Source organism: Eucalyptus grandis, chromosome 7 (assembly GCF_016545825.1).
Source record: "Eucalyptus grandis isolate ANBG69807.140 chromosome 7, ASM1654582v1, whole genome shotgun sequence".
NCBI classification, from domain to species: Eukaryota; Viridiplantae; Streptophyta; class Magnoliopsida; order Myrtales; family Myrtaceae; genus Eucalyptus; species Eucalyptus grandis.
In genome coordinates, this window is record NC_052618.1 from 29,009,282 (window position 1) to 29,027,131 (window position 17,850).

The window sequence follows — 17,850 nt, forward strand, 5'->3', positions numbered from 1 at the left end:
TCCCTACACGTCTGAGACACCAAACACCAATATTTTTCCTGGTATCGCATGCTCTATAGCAATCAATTGAGAGGCGTTTCCCGGAAAATGTTCCCAACTTTGGGAGCTGAGTGACACTGACAGGTCACATCCCTGAAAGGAAGTCCCCGTTAACCCCCTTTTTTCTTGTAGTGATGCGTGCTTGTACCTTAAGAAGCTTTCCACACTTTGATGACAAGCTCGTTCTCGGAGAGTTGGACCATAAAAACTCTAAGCTTCTGCTCCTTCTACGCAGGCTCCTCCTCAGCAGAACGAGAGGCCATGTTTTTCCATCAGCCTCAACCTCCATGTTACATTAATTCACAATCCACAAGATGAAGCAAACTAAGCCACTTCCAGCCACCCGAGTCTGCACTCTTTCTTGACCATATAACAGATAAGTCCCCCACAGAAATGAAAAGCATCATTCATAACAATGAACATGAATTGAAAGAAAAGAAGCTTTCGCTCTGTAAAAACATGCTCTACATTTTATATTTACATATATAGCTTCAGATGAACTCAAAATGGCATAAAGGTGGGCATGATATCCTAGATTTCATCACAAATTGCAGTGTTATGGTGGAGGGTGGGAATTTCTCACAGTGAAGTCAATGCAATGATATCAGGATACAAAAACAAACTTCAGGTTTACCTCTCCACTACCTATCCTCTTCACTGTTATCAGAATTCTTATCAGAGTCAGAACCACTGTTGAAGCTGAGGATTTCTCCATCATCCTCTTGAGCAAAATTCAAGTCCAGTACATAAGGTTCGATCAATTTCCAAAACCACGTAGAATTGCTTCCTAGTAGACCTATCCAATACACCTGTCCTTTCCTCTTTACCCTGCAATCCAAGGACTTTGCTTTTAACGCCTTAACAACTCTCTCAACTCCTTCTTGACTTCCTCTAAGTTTAAGCAATATATCTCCTGATGACATCCTGTAGCCCCCATACATGTACCAGTACGCAAGGGCACATGGTGACAACCACCGATGTATTAACTTTGGAATCACCGGTTTCCCTCTGGGCCAAAACTGATCTGCATAGAAACCGAAATATGAATGACGAATCGTGGAGAAGCTATTTGGTATTTCATTGGAATTATCATCTAACTTGCAAGAAGGATGTAGCCACTCATGGTAATGCTCGTAGATATGTCTCTTCAGATCAGAATGCATCCCAGAATTCTCATTGAACTTGAACTTGATCATGTGGTTTTTTCTCTGTTCATCAGAATCTATTTGTAAACCACCTAAGAGCATACCCACTAAAATTTCCCTTTGCTCTTTGGTCAGCTTGAGGCTCACTGGCTTCTTAACCGCTTTTCCTCTCAAACTAAGGATAGGGTCAAGCTTTTCCATTGAGGCCGGTTCAATTTCATACCTTTTCTGACACATTAGATGGTATACTTTTTCTGCCTTCACATAGTCCCCAGTGGACAAATAACCACCTAAAATGGAGTTGCAATTACGTCCACTGATGCCAATAGCTCCGCTACTATGCATTTCACTAAAAATCTCCTCGGCTTTGCTAATGTCACCAATCCTCACCAAAGAATCCAAGTAAATGCCATATATTACACGATTTGGCTGACACTTCTCTACACACTGGGAGAAAGCTGACGCTAGTTTATCGTGCAGGCCTAAGTTGAAATACATATTCATCATGTCAATAAAAGAAGGACTGAGGGGCTTTAGACCACTATTCTTGAACTCTTTCATGAGAGATTCTGCCAATTCCACATCTTGAGCTTTACAAATCACATCTATAATTTTATGGTACGCTGCCACGGTAGCCGAACCCAAATGCTCCTGCATCTCCCTGAATAATTTCAATGACTTCGTGTGCTCTGCAACCTTCGCATAGACTTCCATTTTGTAAACATAAGCCAGAGAAGGAAGCTTATCACCCAAATGCTGAAGTTTGAGCCAAACCCTTTCAGCGTCATCCAAATTCCCCTCCTTAGAGCAAGCCCTCAGTACAGACAAAAGCACCTCTCGAGACTCTTCAATTCCAGATTCTTGCATCTCCTTTCTAAGTTCAGCGATCCGCTCTCCATCTATAGTGTCCTGATAGCTATGCAGCCATATGAGACCCCCGTAAATATCCTTGTGTATTTCGAGCCTAGATGTCACCAAATTATGGAATATAAACTCTGCTTGCTTGAGATGATGCTTCGACAAGGCTCCCGAGCCGCTCACCAGAGCTCTGAATAGAGAGTTGTGCAAACTAAGTTGAGGCTGATACCCTCCTAACTGGATCATGCGATTGTAAATGCTACATGCTTCCTCGAGGCAACCTTGGATGGGTGCACTCAGATATGCAACTATGAGAACGTGGAAAGTAGATTCACTTGGAACCCGTCCCTGGTTTATTATGTCATCGAATATCTCCCTACACTTGGCGAATTTCCGGTTCTTACCCAAGTAATCAGCAAGCTTCGTCGCAAGCGCGAAATCAAATTTATACCAATGTTGCTGCATCATCCACTTGTACACCTACAATGCAGTGATGTACTTCAAAGTCATGAACATGAATTTTGCAACAAATTGAGGAGGCAGAAGTCCTAATTGTTAGAAAATAAACTAACATGCCATGCCCAGAAACAGGTGAAAATTCAAGAACCAAACCCACATACCTTGAAGGCGGTCTCGTTCTCCCGGATCCTCATACAGTGAACAGTCACATAGGTGGCATCCTCCTGCCTCATCCACTTCCTCTGCGCGTTCAGAATCCTCACCAGAGTCCCGCCCTTCTGCGCCGGCAACTCCTTGCACAGCCACGCCAGCTTCGCCCGCCGCCACTGCTCCGGTACCTCCTCCAGCTCCCTAACCTCCACCGCGGGGGGCGGCGACCCCAGTTGCCTCATGTCGCTCCCCACGGACCCCACATCGAAGCTGAACCCATCGGAGTCACCACCCCTGCTCGTGAAATCCCAGTTCTCGTCCGAATCCGGCCCGTCCACCACCTGCTCGACGGAACTACTCAGCGAAGCGGGGAGGCGCGGGGCGAGACCAGGAGGGGGGCCGGGAGAAGGGAAGGCGGAGGGCGGCGAAAGAGAGCCGCTGCGGGTTGCTGAGGAGAAACAGAGCGTTGCGGCCCCCGCCGCCGCCGCCGCCACGGTGGTGCAGGGGAGAGGGAGAGGGAGCGGAGGAGAGAGGGGAACCGCGCATGGATGAACCCAAGCTCGCCGGAAGGACGGCGGCGGCGGCGGCGGCGGCGGCGGTGGGGAGTGGAGGGAGAGAGGGCTCAGTGGCCGTGGCGCCCAGGAGCATGTCGTTTCGAGCTTCCGGTACGCGCGGCGGCCGGATGAGGAAGGGATGACCATGGCCAATCGGAAAGATGATGAAGAGGGAGCAGATAAAATTTGCCTAATCGGAAGGGCTAGAGGCCCATGGGCCTAGGCCCAATTGCATCGTGCCCAGTGCATTCATCCGGATTTCGGTCTATTTTTGTTAATTTTCGAGAAAATTGTTCAAAAAGTTATAAATTTATTGTATGGTAATGACCAACAATTCAATCTTAAGTCTTTTGACAACTTACCAATTTACTTTTAAATGTTTTAATTGTGTTAAATTACTTATAAACACTTTAACGACTTGTTAATCTAGTTTTAAATTTTTTAACTAATTGTCAATTTAGTCATTTTGGCTATTTTTGATCGGACATTGCTAACATGATGGCCCAGTCAACCTCGGCCATCCTATGTAGTGTGACCAGTGCCAACTTGGACAATTTTTAAATTTTTAAAGCGAGTCTCAACACATTAATATCAAGTAGGATCTACCACCATTTCGATCCACTATCACCTTATGCTGTCACTATAAGTACTCATTTTTTGGATGAGCCAATTGAGCAGATGGTGATCATATAAGATTGTGATTATTTGGGTTGTGTATTTGCCCTATAAATCACTCAATCGAGCCTTTCCCATACATCCAATCGATATGAGACTTCAATAAGGGCGCATAAATGGTGCTGGGTTTTTTAGTAGAAGAATCCACTTGACCCAAACAATTCAGCCTTGATTTTATTGCACCAAGTTTGTAGTGTCATGACCTTCCCGAATGTGAAATAGTTACAAACCCTAGCCTATCTAGCATCGGGCATGGGAGTTACATTACTAGGAATGGCTTAGATATTACTTATAAAATAGTTACAAACCCTAGCCTATCTAGTGTCGGGCATGGGAGTTGCATTACTAAGAATGGAATTCCTAACACGGTTTCTTCGCCTACGTGGACTTGTAATTTTGAAACATCTAGGGGATGCTTCCACCAAAGATTTAAGCATAATTTCAAACGCTTCGATTTTGTTTCATTTCTTGAATGCATAATTCCTCATAGGAGGTACAATTTATAGTTTTCATACAATCAATGAATTTTATTATAAAAGGAAATGGAAATACTAATAATACAAATTGATCCAGATATAATGATAATTGATTCAGTACTAATTCTCTTCCATTTTAAGCTTCCCTTAATTCTTGCTCCCGCCGCGAAAAATCATCCTCCCTTCAATTTTGGTCTAAAAATCTTCATTCTCTGTCCTAGAATTTACAGCTCCTTGATTTTTGCTTCCATCCCGAGAAATCATCCTCTCTTCAATTTTGGCCTGAAAATCTTCATTCTCTGTCGTAGATTCTTGCTTTCCACTTTGAATATATATCTTGTCCGTGACATCTTCCCCCTGCCAAAATTGTCCTTGTCCTCAAGGACAAAAAGGTGCGGGAATTGGCCCGAGATTGTGTCACAGTCTTCCCATGTGGCATTAGCTTCGTCCAATCCCTTCCATTGAATGCGAACTTCTTTTCGGCCTCGATGGATTCTATTGGCAAGCACGAACTCGGGCTCAACTTGTAGCAGTCCATCTTCGGCCTCCATGTTTGGTAGCTCTGAGCTTGGCATGTGCTCCAAGGTGAGGCTTTAATGCGGAGACATGAAAAACAGAATGGATTCAGGCGTTTGAAGGAAGCTTGAGGCGGTATGTAACCAAGCCAATGGGACCAATGACTTCAAACGGACCATAAAACCGAGTAGATAGCATATGACGTTTACCGATTCAAGCTGTCATTTGGCGATAAGGTTGCAAGCAAACGAAAACCTTATTCCCGATCTGGAATTCCAACTTGTAGTGTCCATGGTCCTATTGGACTTTCATCCGTGCTTGTGTGTCCGCAATCTGCTGCCTAAGGTCCGTGAGCACTTGGTCACGGGCTTCCAAATCACTAGTGACGGTAGTGCTTTGTGCTAGGAGTGATCGGGTCCAAGGTGGGTAGGGTCTAGACCTGGACTCTGTACCTGACCCTGTTATAACCGGTTCTCTTTTTTTGGACCCTGTACCTAACCTTATTTGCATTGGACTCTGTTCCTAACCACCTTGTTTTTTCAGTCCGGGAATAGGGTTAACCTTGTTTATATTTGAACATATTTTGCATAAAAATTGTTGTACAGTACTCATCTGTAAGATAAAGCATTTACCATCTCGATCAGCATAAGCACGTCCACACTGATAAATAGTCCCCAATTTTAGCCAACCTTTCCCTCTCGACCTCCCATATTGTTATCCTCAAATTTAAAGGGTGAGTCTTACTTATATGATGGTTCCAAGTGGAAGCATCTAAGGTGACAAGACAAAAGACAACCCTGAAATGAAGAACTATCAACCAGATCCAGCGCAACACCAAGTAATCATATATTATATAAATAAAAAAACTATTGATTATAATAACTATTGCCCACTGAATGAGAATATCTAAAGGTGCCCTGCCTTATCATCACCTTAGTAGTTCATTTTCCACAACGGATTAGCATGGTCCAAGGAGATTTTACGGCAATAGAACAGATGATGAAACCCATTTGCCAGTATCATGTTCAATCAACAAAAGTTAATTTAAGCCATGTATCATTCAAAGGTCTTGGAAAATTTCTGCATAATTACCTCAAATAAAGAAGCTAGTGAATACAAAAATGAAAGATGAGTTCCTAATTGTATTCCTCTCACATTAGAGAACTAAATAAGTTTTTCCCTCATATATAAAAGTAGAAAAGTGAAACCAATAAAACAAGAAATAACAATTGACTACCTATTTCAATTTTCATCCTTTTCAAACACTAAACTAATCAAGTTTATTCACAAATATAAATTCGAATAATGTAGAATATGATAATAGTCAAATATAGTGAATCTGCCACTCATGCACATGTACACTATAGCATGTCAAAGGATTTGTCAATAGAATGAACAATGGCAATTTCTCACTGCTTATGAAACTTACAGTAGGGCCTGCCAACAAGGAGGTCCCAGAATCTGCAATGGTCAAACAACCACTAGCACAAAATCCTGAAAAGAGAGTTAGTAATCACTTAATGCCATAAGGAGGAGGAAAATAATGATAATTGATCCAGAAACGCATAATAACAATATGCATAAACACTTACCAGTAGTTTCATTTCCAATGAGGACATCAACCATCTTAAACTGTCAATTGAAAAAAAGAACCAATTAAACAGACACTTAAATGCAATGCCCAAAGTATGGACAAAAAACCTATTAGGTCTTGGTAGCCAACCTGCCAGTAGCCTTTCTGAGTCACAGGAACATATGTATGCTCTCCCTTATGGCTTATAGTGACTAGAATCAGCCCCACCAAACACAATTTCACCTCCTTCTTCCCCTTCAGTGTTGTGATTTAACCAAAATGAAAATACTGGCTCCTTGATAAGCCCTTGATTGACAATATTATACTTGCACATATCCTCTAATTTAGAGATTCAATATAGGTACAAAGGAAAGGAATAATTTCAAATGATAAGACATTGGTTTGTATATACACTCCTGAAGGTGCTAAAAGGCATCTAACAATTAGTTGTGGGCATGCACTGACTTACCACACAGGAGTAGCGTCACCCACTGAGATCTCTTTAAACCCAAGTCCAAGTATACCATCAAACTTTGCAGCCAAGAATGTGATGCTTGGCTCCCTGGTAGCTTCAATAAATTCCTGAAAGCCAATGTAACTGCCCAAGTAAGTCTGTTGTCTTGTGGAACAACAATTATATAAATCATAAGTGTTCATACCTGATCCTTAACAACAAGATCACCAACTTTGACATGGTCTTGGCTAAAAATGCCCGAAATGGCTCCAGTGCCATAATGGATTTCAGCAGACTTCCCTGAATCCAAAGAAGAAAAAAGAATAAAGACATGGTTAATCTCCACAATCAAAGAGGAGAGTGATATGACCGTAGAATTGTTTATGATCCTTGCTTTATATTGTCAAGTGCGACGTTAGATAATTTCTTTAGGAAGTTTTCAAATCTTAAACTTCACCCTGTCAAAACAAGATAAAAAAATCTAATTAGAACTTCTAATCAGTATACGGTCTTTGAATGCAAGTAGTGCCCAGGTTTCCACCACAGTCAAATACAATAAAAATAGTGCAACTGCATGGCAAGATAAAGATTTGCAGGAGGAAGAGATGACAAAAATGTTGTTAAAACACTGTTAGTTAGAACAGGAGCAACTTTCCATACCGTTCTTTTTGTAGGTACTTGAATCACTAGACTTGAACTTTGAGTGAAAATAGCAAGCAACCTGAACCAGAAGGCGAAATCTTTAGTCAATGTTGCAAAAAATTTCCTCAGTTGAACCAAGTTTAGATGGTACCAATTGGGGACAGAATACTACAAAGACTAACCGAAAGGTAACGCTTTGATGAGGGTACCCAAAGATTTGAACTCCTTGTGTCAAAAATCACAATGAACTAGAATTGTCATCCATTTCAAATGATCATCGTGACGGGGAGTTGGATCTGGCAGCAGAGCTCGGGAGGGGAGCTCGGAGCAAGGCTAGCGAGCAGCTAGTAACTGGGTTGACAGAGGCGGCGTCGCGATTTCGGGGGCGCGGAGCAGGGAGAGGTGGAGTGGCAACGTCGGGATCTCACGGGCTGCGGGTGTCACGGGAGGAAGGCGACGATGGGCGAGCGGAAGTAGCGTCAAAGCTCGGATGGAACCAGGATCGGCGAAGGTTGCAAGCTCGGGGAAGTTTGCAGGTGTGAGAGCCTGAGAAGTAAAGAATAAAGATAGAAACAAATTAGGGTTTTAGTCTTTTTGGGCTGCCTTATAAACCGGTTCTCAAACCGGTTCCCGAACCAGTCCGGTCAATCTGGGTTTGAATTTTGGGAACCGGTTTTCGGACCGGTTTCAACCGGAACCGGTTCCCGACCTTGTTTTCCGGTTGGGCTAAACTGGGAACTGGGTAAACCGCATCCGGTTGCACACCCCTACTTTGTGCCGTCTCGGGCACGTAGGTAAGGAGGTTTGGTACGGGCCTCCCATACACCAATTTCAACAGAGTTTTAGGAGTGGTGGTGGGGGTACTAGTGTTATAGTAAAACTCTGCCCATGGCAACCATTGTATCCAACATTTCGGACGATCTCTGGAAAAGCATCTCAAATACATTTCAAGGACCCGATTAACTGCTTCAATTTGTCCATTCGTTTGTGGGTGGTAGGCAAACTCATGTTGAATTTAGTCCCCTGTAGTTCGAATAATTCTCGCCAAAAGGCACTTGTGAAAGTGGGGTCCTAGTCACAAACAATGGATTTAGCCATTGCATGGAGCCAAAAGATATTTTGAACAAATGCCTTTGCCACCATTAGGACCGTGTAGGGTTGGCTAAGTGCGATGAATTTGGCCATCTTTGATAAACGATCAACGACGACGAATATAACAATCTTACCGTTAGAAGCCGGTAATCCCTCAATGAAGTCCATTGAAATGTCCTCCCAAATTTGCTTCGGAATCAGTAATGGGTAGACCAATCCCGCTGGCTTGTAATGCTCTGCTTTATTTTATTGGCAAACTTTACTATTTCGGATGCATTCCCGCAACGTTGCTCTCATGCCTTTCTAAAAAGAAATTTGACTTGAAATATTGGAGGGTTTTGTGGAATCCCTCATGCTCGATGTCATGTCTCTCTTTGATGATGATGGAAATTAATTCCGAGTCTTGTCCGATATAAATTTGGTCCTTGTGGAATAGCACACCGTCATTATTTTTCCATGGACCGATTATTTCCCTGATTGAACAGCTCGTGCAGCCGCTATAACTCGGCCAGCCGTCCATTCTCCTCTTTAATTGTGTCTAGCCATTGCGGAATTGGCTAAGAGATAGTGGATAGACTTACTCCGGTTTTGCAAGATAAGGCATTGGCCACACCATTCTCCTTTCCCATTTTATATTCAATGAGAAAGTCGTACCCCATCAACTTTACAAGCCATCTTTGTTGCTCATCCGTGTTAATCAGTTGCTCCCAAAGATATTTGAGACTACAGTGGTCGGCAGGCGCTGTGAATTGTCTTCCCAAAAGATATTCTAGCCATTTTTGCACTGCGAGAGCCATGATTTCTTTTTTCCTAAGTGGATTTTTCAAGTTTTGGGCCGGATCATGCCTTGCCAAAGTACGCTCAGGGACGCCGCTGTTGCATCAATACCGCTCCTGTACCAGCCCCGGATTTGTCGCATTCAACCACAAACTGTTCGGAAAGACTGAGAATCGGTGCTTGGATCATAGCAAATTATAGATTTTCAAAGGCTTGATTAGCAACATCCCCCACTTGAAAGCATCATTTTTAGCAAGGCCCTAAGAGCCACTGCAATTTACCCGTATCCTTTAATGAATTTGCAATAACAGCCGGTGTGGCCCAAAAATCCGCAGACTGATTCGACATTCATCGGGCGAGGCCAATCAAGGATAGCCTTAACCTTGTCTTGCTCTATGCTAACCCCATTTCGGTCTATGACATGGCCTAAATAATTTATTGGAGGTTACCCAAAGGCGCACTTGTTGTGCTTGATGTGCAGCGCATGTTTTTTGAGTAGATCGAACATGATTTTCACATGCTTGGCATGGGTCGTTGCATCTTTTTTGTTGATCAAAATGTCGTAAAAAAAGACGAAAGAATTGACGTAAGTATAGTTGAAAAATACCATTCATTATTGCTTGAAAGGTGGATGGAGCATTAGAAAGTCTAAATGGTATGATGAGAAATTCATAATGTCCATGATGCATTTGGAATACTGTTTTCGCAATGTCTTAGGCGGCCATTCAGATTTGATGATTTTGGACCTTAAGTCCAACTTTGTGGAGATCTCTGCACTAAACAACTCATCGATGAGTTCGTTAATTAAGGGTATCGGGAACTTGTCTTTTGCCATGACTTTGTCCAAGGCGCAGTAATTAATGCAAAAAAGCCATGTCCCATCCTTTTTTTTTTTTTTTTTGACAAGAATCACAAGAGTAAAGGCTGTTGCTTGATTGAATTATTCCGCTTCTTAGCATTCCCTCAATCTATCTTTCGATCTCTTGTTTTTGGAAAAAAAAACGGGTAGCAGTAAGAGCGCACATAGATGGGACCCTTTCCTTCCGCAATAGTAATGTGGTGATCTTGGGTTCGTGACGGTGGTAGACCCTTGGGTTCCATGAAAACCACTGGATACTCCTTCTCGAGTCATTCCCAATTCTGTCTCAGTTCCTGTTCAGTCTTGTCGGCGGATTTTTTTGTCGCACCGCCACTCCCGAATCAGCCTCCATCCAAAGCGAAAAACCCTGCACCTGTGATTGCCTAATCTGTCGGCTTAGGTTTTTGGCCTTGATCTCCTTTGCTTCCTCCTACTTTATCCCAATTAACCTCACATTCTTCCCTTGACATTGGAAGCACATCTCTATAGTCTTGAAATCCCATGAAAGCGGGCCAAGATTTTGAAGCCATGACGCCTCAAGTACCGCATCACATCCACAAAGAGAAGTGGCGTGGAAATCAATCATATATATGGTATCTTGGATGGTTACCTCTACCACGTTACAACTCCCCATGTTTGTAAGCTTCTCCCCGTTAGCCACCACCACACTCAAATTACGTCCTTTCTTTATGGTCAAGCCCAACTTGCATATTGTCGTGGTATTGAGGAAATTGTGTGTGTGCTCCTGGTGTCGATGAGCACACCAAGAGGCTATATCTTCACCGTGGCTTGAAATCGCATGGTCTGTTGAGCGGTGAATCCCGCAATTATGTGCAGTGGGATTTTGGGGATGTCTCCCCCCTTCACGTTTGCCACTTCACGTTGCTCCTCAAAGGCCTCCGCTTTCTCTTTTACGTATTCTTCCTCCCCAACCTTAATTAAGAACAGCCGCTTGCAGTTGTGTCCGGGGGGATAAATCTCATGGCAATTGTAGCATAACCAGCAGTTTTGCCGTTCCTAAGCCTCCGCTGGTGTTAAGCGCTTGATGGGTGCTTGGGATATGGTAGGATTGGGTTTTCCCATATTATTCACTGCCCGATTATCCTGTGGGGCCTGAGATGGTCCCGTGTTAGTACCGTAGCGGAATTGGGTAGTAGCTGTGGCCCTTCGTGCTCCTTTCGTGGAGAATTCGAGCCAAGCTAATTTCGTTCGAGCCTGTAGCACACACATAAGATTTTATAGGTTCTTTAAGGCCACTAACAAAACAACTTACTTCTTCCGTGGGAGAGAGTTGCATACTGCATTGCATAAGCAGCCATTTGAACTGGATTTAGTAATCCTTGAAAGTTCCGGTTTGTGTTAACCTTTTCAACTCTCCAAAGAAATCATTAAATCGAGTTGGGCCAAACCTTTCCAAAATGTGAAGCGGAATTGCTCCCATGGTGGATAATATCCGCCCGTAGTGATTCGACCCATTATTGGGCTTCCCTTCAAGATGTATGGATGTGAGGATGAACTTTTCGTCTTCTGGAGTTTGATTATATCGAAATATTTATTCTCCTCTCCCTACCCAAGCTGTTGCACTGGTGGTTCCGTTGAATCGAGGAATTTCGGGACGATACCATCAAATGAGGATGAGCCGCTCGCCCCTGACATTCCTCGGGTTCCTCCTGGTCCTACGGGTTCTATTTTATGGACCCCTACATCGAGCCTTGGCTCCGGTCTCTGCCGTGCCCCTAGTTCCCTTCAAGTGTCGTGAGATGTTGCTAAATGTCTTGCAAGGTTGCCAACACTTGCAGCTGTACCAAGGTGTTAGGAATTCGGTTTCTTCGCCTATGTGGACGTATAATTTTGAAACGTCTATGGAATGTTTCCACCAAAGATTCAAGCTGAATCTCAAATGCTTTGGTTTTGTTTCATTTCTTGAATGCATAATTCCTCGTAGGAGGTACAATTTATAGTTTTCGTACAACCTATGAATTTTATTATAAAAGGAAATGGAAATACTAATAATGTAAATTGATCCGGTTATAATGATAATTGATTTAGCTACTAATTCTTTTCCACTTTAAGCTTCCCTTGATTCTTGCTTCCATCCATCATCATTCCTTCAATTTTGGTCTGAAAATCTTCATTCTCTATCACAGATTCCATTTTAAGCTTCCCTTGATTTTTCTCTTCCATCCTGAGAAATTATCCTCCCTTCAATTTTGGTCCAAAAATCTTCATTCTCTGTCGCAGATTCTTGCTTTCCACTTTGGATACGCATCTTGACCGTGACATACACCTAGTGCCATGGATCAAGTTAGATTAGAAAGCGTGACCCGAACTCAGGTTGATATTTGACCCCAAAAAAAGCCTCGGGTGGATGGCCCGAACTTGTTGGCTTAAGTTCGTTTCATTACATAAAGAATAAGGTTGTCAAAATTGTCTTTTTTTCCCCTTTTTTGCTAATTAAGAACACCGGGGAGCTGTAGAATAATCGGACTACAAAATCATAGAATTATACAAATTTAATATATGATTTCTCGTACGTTTACTTTTTCTTGACCAGATGGGCGAGCAAAGTGAAAAAAAAATAAAAATTGATAGTGGGAACCCCAAACAGCAAAATTAGAAAAATCAGCTTTGCCTAAAAGGAAACTTCTATCACTGCTTGAGTTATTGATCAAAAACTCTTTACCCTTGTCAGGATAGGTTAGGTATTATTATCCAAATAAAAATAACTATAATATATATCTTTCTATCAAATAATAATGAAATTAGCTCATTGCTGTTAATTACACTTCAATTGCTAAAAATCAGAAAAAAAATGTTCGAAAAATAGAACATGTTATGAACAACCCACGCTCGACATTATAGAAATTATTGTGAGGTGACGGTATGGTTAAACTTTATGCTAATTGTGCTTTCTGCGATACTTTAATTATATTTGATGAAGAAAACGCAAGTAGATTTGATAAAATCGAGAAATCATGAATTTACCATAATTATTTTAAAGTAACAAATCACATGTATAGAAAATAAATGAGTCGTAGAAGCAAAAATTATTCGGGACCAATTTTCTTTGTAATAATTTCAGATGATAACTAAAGATGCGAAAGGCTACTTTTGTGTTACGAGAAACGGAAAAATCTACTTTCATGATAAAATAAAAAACTTAAATTTTCTTAGCAGCCAATATAACAAATAGTATAACTCAATTATTGAAAAAATATACTTTATTTTTGCACGTAGCACGCGGCCAATATTAGTTTTTTCGAATATTTGAGGAACTTACCCTATTACTATAACAAAATCTAAAATAGAAAATTTTAGAAAATAAGGTTCTTAATCGATTTTCATAAAATTTTCTATGCCAAAGTCAAATTGGAACAAAAACGAGATGATTTGTCAATTTTTGTGTTTATCAATTTTTTTGTCAAAGACTTGACCGAAAGTTAATCATAAAATTGACTAAATGTCAATTTCTTGGTCAAATCTGTCAAATTTTCAAGAATTAATTTGACTAAAGTGAAATTAGAATTATTTAAAATCTTTTTATGCAAAAAGTCAAATTTTAACTCGGGGTTAACTTTTTAGTCAAGGTTGACTTTTGATCCAAGGGTGACCAAAAAGTCAACCTCAAAATTAACGGTTTGACTTTTATGAATTTTCGATGGAAATAAATGAAAAATTGTTTAGCAATGACAAAAAAAAAGAAAAAAAAATGAAAATTGATGCTTTTGTTCAAAAAGCGGATCGCAATCAGAAACCCTGTTCTCGAGTTTTCTTCCTTCATCAATGTGTCAACAAAAAATCATGTATTACCACTGCCTGCGGTGGTGTCGTTGGCTCGGGCTCTCTCTCTCTCACAAAAGGGAGAAGTTCGAATCCCAAAGGTGTTGCTAGGGATTTTTAAGCGTGACGTCGGGGTGGTGGGTCCTCCGCTAGCGTCATCCCGGGGTTTTGCTCGTCGAGTGTCGGCTATACGAGATTTCTGGATCACAAAAAAAAAAAAAAAAATCACGTATCAATAGCCAGTCTACTTTCATTGTACCCATTTGATCTTGACCATGGCTCAGGTTTTTAATTCAAATTTGTAATAAATACCCAACAAGTTATGAGCCTTTCTTTTCATGTGCATAGAATATCTTTTTTTCTTGATGAACCATACATGTGTAGTCACTTAGCGATATTTTGAACGATTTTGTACAAAAATGTTAAAAGCAAATGCATGATAACTTTAGGTAACAACCAAGCCACTTTAAGTACTGAAATGGTGTTAATATAAATATTAACGTAAATTTAGGTCCCCGAACCTATGATATCTGGTTTCGTGGAAATCGAAGAGTACTCCCAACCCTCGTTTAGGTAACCCAATCAATTCCCCCCCACAGGAGATTAATGGTAATTCCAAATTAACATATTAGGTTGTCTAAAGAACTTTAGAATGAACTCTTGTCACTCGAGATATGAGTTTCGGAGAATCCATATTTATAATCAATAGTCCATTTGCAGTTTTAGCAAATGGAAGTCCATTCGAGACTACCATTTGTACGAATCATTCAGACTGTTTTTGTAAGTAAAATACCTTTAAATCTATCCATTAGAGGACTCCTCACCTCGGTAGGTTGCAATAACTCTAAACATTCATCTAATATACACATGCATACACATGAAATAAAGCATACACTTAGGCTGAAAAGCCTTGCCTTTTTTCTCAAACAAGCAATCAATGGAAGTGAGCCAATTGAGGATCACTCATTCATTTAATTCCAGAAATTGAGTCAATTGGGATTAAATTCGATTAAACCATCAAACGACCTCTAATTAGATTTGTTTACGTGTCTTTAGAAAGCTTAGGATGCAAGGATTAAATGTTAACAGGACATCATGACCTGATTTTAAACCATTTTACCCGAAAAATCCAACTCATGTCAGGAGGTCCGTCACCCAACCCGGTTGGGGTCCAGATTTTGAAAAATTCCGTAAAATAGTAAGCAACCACAAAGACGTACGAAATTTTTTAGGTGGTTAGAACGGATGTTGACAACAAATTTCTATGTTGAGATTTTTAACAGATTGGTATAGAAAATTCGATTTTCACATAGCTGTAGTAACAGAATCTGTTTTGGAAGCCTGTAGATTTTAACCAGTTTTATTTCATTTAGACCCCTCTAAATTCGCAATTAAGCACCCGCAACTTCATGAATTACTAAAAAAGGCCATGATGAACAACTTTCCAGTTTAAAGATTTTGCAAAAAGGGGCCCCGACTTATTTAGGTTTGCAAAACCGAACTGAACAAGTTCAAGCTCTGTCCTTGAAGATCAAATTCGAGAAAATCCCAAATTTTGTAAAATCCATGAAAAATAGTAAACCAACTCATTTTGACTCGAATTTTTTATATGTTTCAGATCTCAATGTACTCTTCAATTATCATGAAGGAAGCCTAAAACATGGTTTACAAATGTCGGGAACACACAATCAAGCCCCTGAAAATCGAAGGCAACATTACGTTACCACCGGAACAACTTATAAAAAATAAAGCCATCTCTCAGGCAATAAACATGAAGAAGTAGCAACCATGCCACTCGAAACTAGAGTCCGAAAAACCCCCTTCAAAGGAGCTTACAGCGAACGCTCACAACAACAACAACATCAGCTCACTGAGAAGAACAGCGAGTCAGAAAGCACTACATAGAACACGACCGCGTCATCCACTCCAACTCAAACATCAACCTACTCAATTCATGTAAAAGAAACCCTAAAGACAGCATGCTAATTGTACAGACTCTCGCCAGCACAGCAACACAATCCGAAGTGAGGAAAGACGGCGACAAAAGGCAGACGCCAATGGGAGGAGAACCACGAGCATGGTGCGCAATTTGATTAGCAAGAAATCACAGTGGGGATGATCGACTGACCTTCTTGCTAGTGAGAGGCGAGGCCAGGAAGAAGACACAATTGGTGTTCCGCTTCTGCGCCTCGTCGCTCATTCTGGAAGGAAGGAAGACAAGAAGACGGGGATCAGCTGAGAGCTGGCCGGCGACTGTGCTGGTGGACGTATATAGGACCTCAATGAAGGTCGCGTTAGCAGCAGTGCGGCCTCACCTCCTGATCAAAGAGCTTCCATGGAGGAAATGGATGGTGACGACGAAGACACGAGGAGAGAGAGAGAGAGAGAGAGGAAGGGAGGGAGAGGGAGAGGGAGAGCAGTATTTTATTTTATTTTATTTTTTTTGTCAAAGAGAGCAGCAATTCAGTCGCGCTGATCATCGAATGAAGAGAGAGAGTCGGCGGAGAGAAGCGGCTTCTTTTTTGGGGTCAAAGAGAGCAGCATTCGGTTGCCCTAATCATCGAACGAAGCGAGAGAGAGAGAGAGAGAGAGAGAGAGAGAGAGAGGGAGAGCAGCAGTTGTTTTTTTTTTTTTTTTTTTGGGTCAAAGAGAGCAGCAGTTTGCTCGTGCTGATCATTGAACGAAGAGAGAGAGAAGAGAGAGAGCAATAGTCTTTTTTTTTTTTTGGGTAAGAGGGAGCAGCAGTTCGGTCGCGTTGATGATCCAACAAAATGAATGGTTTTTGCTTTTCTCGGTTCATTATTGATTTTTCTTCTCTCTTTATTTATTTATTTTTTCATTTTGTTCAAGGACTAGTCAAGGATCAACATCACAACGATTGGTAGATTAGGGGTTGTAGTGATCAGTAGATTAGGGGTTGTAGTGACCTCCAGCCACTACAACCAAATGGCGGGTCAGACCTGCCGGACTATTGCTCTTGCGCGGAGCACATCTCTCGCCGGAAGGAGAATGGCTGCTAATTGGCGACTCCCGACGGCTATCTGGCTTGGTGGCGATTGTGACTAGCTCAGGGGGTGTTCAGTGGTCATCGGAGATGAGGTGGTTGGTCAGAGTAAGGCCAACGAACGCCTGATGGAGGTTAGAGAGAAGTCTTTTATGAAAATGAGCCCCCCTCCAAACTTTGGAGGGAAAATTTAATATGTACCTTCCCAAGTTTGAATCCTTTGATCTTTTAAGGGTTAAGAAATATTTTTCATGGCTAAGCAATTATTTGATTGGCTGAAATTTAATCACATGGATTAATGAAGTGTACAATTCAATGGCCAAGATGAATAGGCTAATGGATAGCCAAAATTTGATCTCACTTGGATTGATGACTAGGCAATGGCATTTTAGTAATTTCACAAATGGCACTTTCATGATTTTGAAATGAGAGAGAGGGGGGCTAGTCACCCACCAAAGCTTGGCTAGTCCAAATGGATCACCAACCACCTCATTTTGGTCGAAAAATGGCTCTTGGTCAACGTCGGCTAGAGCTTGGCTGCTTAGCATGGACTAGTTTGACTCCGAGCTTGACCAGGTTGAACCGAGTGCATTCTATGTCCAATTTTTGTTCTCCATATTTTGTTTAATTTTAATGAAATTTAAAATTTCTATGTGAATTTAATTTATTGAATCAAATTAAATGGAATTGGATGGTCCTATTTGGTTTAATTGTGCATGAATTGCCTTAATCCGAGTCAATCCCTATTAAAATGACATCGCAAGTTGGACCGTTGTTTGTAATTGAAATCCAGTTGG

General features: G+C 41.4%; 1 protein-coding gene and 1 pseudogene across 1 annotated transcript; both read right to left on the reverse strand.

The window, feature by feature from the left end:
• Positions 1-445: 445 nt before the first annotated feature.
• LOC104453233 (pentatricopeptide repeat-containing protein At2g15820, chloroplastic-like) lies at positions 446-3,347 on the reverse strand. Its single transcript, XM_039316267.1, has 2 exons — positions 2,663-3,347; positions 446-2,522 (listed from the first exon to the last, which is right to left on the reverse strand). Exons 1-2 carry the CDS (start codon positions 2,891-2,893, stop codon positions 681-683), a joined length of 2,073 nt encoding a protein of 690 aa, XP_039172201.1. The 5' UTR covers positions 2,894-3,347; the 3' UTR covers positions 446-680.
• Positions 3,348-4,551: 1,204 nt separating this feature from the next.
• Positions 4,552-16,249, reverse strand: LOC120296036 (annotated as a pseudogene).
• Between the last annotated feature and the right edge of the window lie 1,601 nt (positions 16,250-17,850).